This window comes from Musca autumnalis, unplaced genomic scaffold, assembly GCF_047663935.1.
Source record: "Musca autumnalis isolate F117 unplaced genomic scaffold, ASM4766393v1 scaffold_1, whole genome shotgun sequence".
NCBI classification, from domain to species: domain Eukaryota; kingdom Metazoa; phylum Arthropoda; class Insecta; order Diptera; family Muscidae; genus Musca; species Musca autumnalis.
Window position 1 is genome coordinate 119230396 of NW_027411644.1, and position 6071 is coordinate 119236466.

Below are 6071 nucleotides of genomic sequence, written 5' to 3' on the forward strand. Positions count from 1 at the left end.
GGCGAAATTGAGCGCCTCGAAAAAGACAATTACGATAAGAAGGAACGAATAACTGACACTGGTGGTCTTTTTGAAACAATTTCCAAAGATGCTATAGAATTTGCCAAGCAATACGTACGTGTCTCATTAAGAGGCAAACTAGGAAGAACCGTCAGTATTCTTCTGGATCCATTGTGTATCGCAGCTATCGATGCTATTTTGGAACACAGGGAAAAGGCGGGTGTAAAAAGAAAAAATAAGTACATATTCAGCACCGTTATGCAGTCAAATTTGTCAAAAGAATATAAACGGGCCTGTCCACTGTTGAGAAAATTTGCCATAGAATGTGGAGCGGAGAAACCATGGACTTTAATGGGAACCAAATTGCGCAAGCACCTTGCCACCTATACATCTTTGCTTAAAGTAGATAACGCCACCATTGATCAACTGGCGAATTTTATGGGACATCACAAAGCCATACACAAGTCAATATATAGAATACCTGTACAGGTGGCTGAAATAGCAACTGTGTCGAAACTTTTGTTGGCCGCTGCAGGAGAGACAATGAGAAAAATATTAACTCTGGTGGGGAAAATCAAGATATGGATGTGGGCGACTTATCCGACCATTCAGCGTCAACAGAAAATTCGATGTTGATAGAACCACCAATAAAAATGAGTAAGTGCAAAAAATACATATCGCACCTGTTCAACAAAAGGTTAGCAACTCAAAATTTTGATATTTTCAATTTTTATTAAAAAATTTTACATAATGATCAACTCCACCTCCTGTAAAAATCTCACATCATTTTGTCTACTCTTTCGTCAAAAATACCGTTATTTCACTCTTCGTGTCCACAGAGATACTACGTATGCATAAACAGTTTTTTGTCTCTACTGAAAAAAAGAGAATTTGGAGTTGCTACCCTTTTGTTGAACAGGTGCGATATCTCTCCTGTTCAACAAAAGGGCAGTAAGTCAAAATTTTCTTAACTAGAAACAAAAACTATCTGATGTGTGATGGAAAACGATTCGAGTCGATTTGTAGAATCGAAATTATATATAAACATTTCAGTTGTCTTAAATGATAAATTAAAATTTCTTTCACAAAATGTCTTTTTTAACAATGTTTTCAAAATTCAGCAGAGTACGTAAAAATACTTAAATAACATAACATCGTTTCGTTTCGTATTTTCCATAGGAACATAGGCCGAGCTCGCTGTTTAGTTTTGTTTTATATATATTCGTGAGTGCGAACAAAACGAAAAGCGAAAAGTACTCAACTCCACAAGAGCAGATAGAAAACGGAATAGTAATAAACACATGTGAATAAATCAAAAACGTTTGGTGGTTGATAAAATTCACTGTGGTATTCTGATTGGTGGTTGATAAAATTCACTGTGGTATGCTGATGCTATCTTATAGGGTTGTTAAGCAATCACATGTGTGTGTGTCATTGACAATACGCACGGCAAACGTTTCCCAAAAATACTTCTTGTTTCGGTGGTGAATGAAACAACTCGGCAAAGCATAACCGAAGTTACATTTCCGCAATCGTACGGTTTCCATCTTTTTACATTGAAAAGTTTGTGTTTTTGTTTTGGTTGTGAGAATGAAACGATTCAGAGAAGCTGAAAAGTTTGTGACTTTGTGTGATTAGTACGGGAATCGTTTTGTTTGTTTCCGTTCATTGAAATTCAGTCATTATTTCAATAAAACATTAAGCCATATTTGAGATATACGATTTCGATTTATGGCAAATTGAGTCGAAATGGTTTCCATCACATACCTGTATTTATGTTGAAGATTTGACCATTATGTACCGTTTTTTTATAAAATGTGAAAATTTCAAAATTCTTTGTTTAACACGTGCGATATTAACGGGTTTCTAAAGGCCGCGGCACATACGGTACGTTGAGCGTCGCGTTACAACAACCACGTGACAACTTCAAGAACAAACTTGGCATCACTTACACATTTTTCATGTGGTTGTTGTTCTTAACGCGTGACGCGACGCAGAACGGACCGTATGTGCCGGGGCCTTAACACTATGCGACACTAATAACGCAAACCGCTTCTAACAACAATTTCTTTTAATCTATATGCATACTAAAACAAAATCCCAAGTCGATTTTGTGTAAACCCGACTCAATTTCGTTTTTTGTATTAAACTCAAAAACCAATTGGAATATTGTTTTGCAATATTTGCCAAAATTGTAGAGCTTAAGCAGAAGAACAGAAATGTAAATTAAGCTGTACTTGAAAAAATTGCATTGCACTCTCCTTAGATCTTGATTTCTCCATTAATTAAAACTTTCATATATAACGACCTTATTCCTAATAGAATACCAACAATAAAAATTCTAATTGGTTCAGAAGATATAGCACCATTTATTAAAAAGAAAAACCACAAAAATTTATTTTGTTATGAGGTATTTTTTAAAAATTTACCCTAATATTCAATATTTTCCAACTTTTTAAAAATATTATAAATTCCAGAAAAAGTCAAACGTTCCAAGTGGACAAGTAAAGAAATAGAAGCAGTGAAGTCCACATTTGGAGAGCTTTCTACTTTAAAAACCTTACCAAGCTTAAAAGAATGCAACGACTTAATAATAAATACTGATTGTCTCCGCAACAGGATGGCTGCGCGACTTAAAACATGGATAGACAATCAACGGAAACAACTTTATAGAAAAAATAATAGGTATAAATATATATAAATATATTTTTCAAATGTACAATTTTTTCTTTTTTCACAGTACTTTGTCCCCCAACTCATCGGCGATTTAATTGGTGTCCAAGGATTATATAACGCCATATTAAAACACAATTCAAGGTCTTCTGTATGTAATTTGAGCCAAGAATTCCGAGGAATCTATTAACTTCCTGAGATATCCCAGGAAAAATGTGAATTTATCGACACCCAGGAAGGTGTGTTATGCACAAGGTCAACTAAAAAGCTTTCTAGGATCTCAAAATCTATAATCTGACACTAATATTGTGGCTTTTGTATACTCAAATACCTAAAACGGATAAACAAAACAATAAAATGTATAAATTTTGCTGCTAATTCCATAAATTGTACGATAATACTCATATTTCCTTGGGGCGTATGTATTCTTTTGTAAGTATCATTTTTTGGTTTTTGTAAAATTTACCGTTATTTATATTATGGAATATACTTTTGTTGTATTAAATATTGTTTATTAGTGAGACGAAATAAACCTGTGTACTTGGAATTTCATAAATATCATTACTTTTTCTAAAACCCGAGATTTATGGGGCGTACGTATACTTACATATGTAAGACTGTGTAACTTCTTCATCAACCTCCTGGTGTATGGGCTGATGTTGGTGGTGGTGGTCAAGCTCGTTCCTATCCCACCATACCATCCGCGCCATTCTCCTTAAACTTCTAAAAATCTTCATGAAATCGTTTTATTCGTTTACACAAAAAGCTTGTAGAATCAATCACATCTGTTTGTCTCGGTCCACGGTCCTACAATTTTATGAAATTAGGCGTTCTTAGACCCAATTCCTCACTGCAGCAATTTCATGATTTTACTCTACTATGGAACTCGATCTATAAACGCATAATTTCACGAGTTTTTTTCAATGAAATCACTCTAGTGTGGACCGGGACTATGGAACTTGATCTAGGAACGCATAATTTGATGAAAAAAATTGTGGCCATTTCTTTTTGGTTCCTATTTATGGTATGTTCCTTTACTACTGAAAATTATAAAACTGGTAAAAGTAGTAAAATTTGTAAAACGCTCCTATATGATTTGTATGGTGTCTGAAGTAAAGGAACGCTTTTGGAGTAAAAAGTCGTAAAACTTGAAGATTCTTGAAGTAAAGGAAGAGAGCTATAGTGATGACAAAATTTTCGATAGTATCGATATAAAAAACTATTCATCGATATTGGCGTAAAAAATTAAGTATCGATAATATCGATATTCCCATAGATGTTTTGCCAGCTCTACTTCTGTTTAGATTGGGAGGTAAATAAACGGATATTATCTTCACGGTTTTCTTAAGATTCAAGGTTGTGATTCCAATGACTTCACGTCACCAGTAAATTTTAACAATGAAAATCTGATATTTCTTATAATATAAGGTCTATGCCATCGTAACCATCTTTTCTACACTTCCCTACAAAATTATAATTACAGATGTTGGTTGAGGACGTATGTATCACTCACCCAAGTCTCTGTAAGTACCGCAAAATCAATATTATTATTATCAATAAATAGTTCCAACATGTCTTTATTCTCATTTTTATTCAAACTTTGTATGTTATATTGTAACAATCTAATCGTGATTAAAGTATTTCATCTATTCCTGAGACTGAGAATTACAGTCACCTGGCATGGTCTATTTTATTAAAAACAGTTCAATTTTTATACGCTCTGTTCCAGAACCTGCAAGAAGCTACTATTTTTACTATGATAACATGTTTCCTTTATGTTATCGAAAAAATATTAAAAATAGTAGATTCTAGCAGTACTGGAACAGACCAATAGTTTCATTATCCAGTGTGGATTTATTTTGTTTAAAATATCTGCTTGATCTCTATTCAAATTGTCCTTGCCTTCCACGTCTTTGGCAATGTGCAGCAATGAGTTTAAGAGTTTCTCATATTCTGAGGGTTTAATACTTGGGTTTTGTAGGGCGACCCCGTTAGGAGAAGCATATGTATGTTTCACCTTGATTTAGGGCGTCTTGGTACTCCTGCATATCTCTTTTTGCGTTTTCTGCCTCCCTTTTTCTGTTGGCATTTGTTTTTGTTACCATAGAAAAGGAATTTTTTGAATGTAAAACACTTGCAGCTGCTCAATCTTCACTCAGTAACTCAAATCTATTTGTGAAAACTGGCGCATATTTTAGTTTCGCTTCTTTGAACGAAATCATATATTTGGTCATAATTTTTTTAATCTCATAAGCCTTTTCTCTCGCTGGACGTTTTTTGTCCGTTGACTTATGATCTCCTTCGCAATTTGGACAAGTATTATCTGGAGTGCACGGTTTACTATCATCATGAGCCCAAAAACATTTCCTGCAATTGGCTATTTTTTGTTTGCAGTGCTCAGAGAAGTGATTATAACGGAAACAATTATAACATTGCCAGAATGAAATGAAATGTTCAACATCGCGCTTAGTAAGATCTAACCGATTAGGGAAGTTTGATCCCTTCAAAAAAATTTTTCAATCTTTGTGAAAGTACTCTCTCCTTATTGACCATTCTGGTCATTCTCTTGATATTAATGGTCTCTACTTCTGATTGAATTGCTTTAATCAGTTCTGGCTTGGCAACTTTGGTCTTTAATTCTTTGATCTTCTGTAAGAAGATTTGCGACGGGACCGCTTCTGCACGTGACTTCGACACTGCCAAAGCCAATTTTAACCCAGATATGCCCAACGTCCTATATATAGGACACACAAAATTTTTGCTAATTTGATATGTTATGTTGATCAAAGTACCGTTTATTTTGGCGATATACTCAGTACACATCTGTAGCTATTGGGATATTATGTGATTCAATTATTTTGAGCTACTATTTTTGAGTTTTGAGGTCTAGTTCGTCGAAGTTGCCACCTATCGCTTAGTTTTTACAATGATTTGCGTTATGACCGATTAATTATTGGGTAGTTTTATAACGAAAACATACACGATGTGGAGCCTACTACGAAAAAACGTTAACTAGATGCCGAAAAGGTGTCTTTGGACTATATGTCAAAGGTTTTGTGTCCCATAACTCCCAGTTATATGATAAAACCTTGTGTCCAAAAGTGGCCTCAAAAACCACTTTTTTCAAAAAATTTTTAAAAAACATATAAACATACTGTTATTATTTCACATTTACTTCTAAAATAATATAAAAATAATTTTAAAATCATAACGATCAAGCAATGGGCATATCTGGGTTAAAAACGTCCAGAAAGCCCTCTATATTTAATGTTGAAAGTAGTTTGGATAGGTGAATAGTATTAATTTCCTCGCGAACATTGCTATTTGGATACTTACAGTATCGGAGGAAATCTTTTCATTTGATGCGTTGTTATTTAAAGGATATTTTGCACTTTGGG

General features: G+C 34.1%; 1 protein-coding gene across 1 annotated transcript; it reads left to right on the top strand.

The window, feature by feature from the left end:
• Positions 1–338: 338 nt before the first annotated feature.
• LOC141406108 (uncharacterized) lies at positions 339–3085 on the top strand. The gene is made up of 3 exons (XM_073991190.1): positions 339–657; positions 2478–2685; positions 2741–3085. The coding sequence occupies exons 1-3, from the start codon at positions 582–584 to the stop codon at positions 2769–2771; spliced, it is 315 nt and encodes a 104-aa protein (XP_073847291.1). The 5' UTR covers positions 339–581; the 3' UTR covers positions 2772–3085.
• Positions 3086–6071: the final 2986 nt, after the last annotated feature.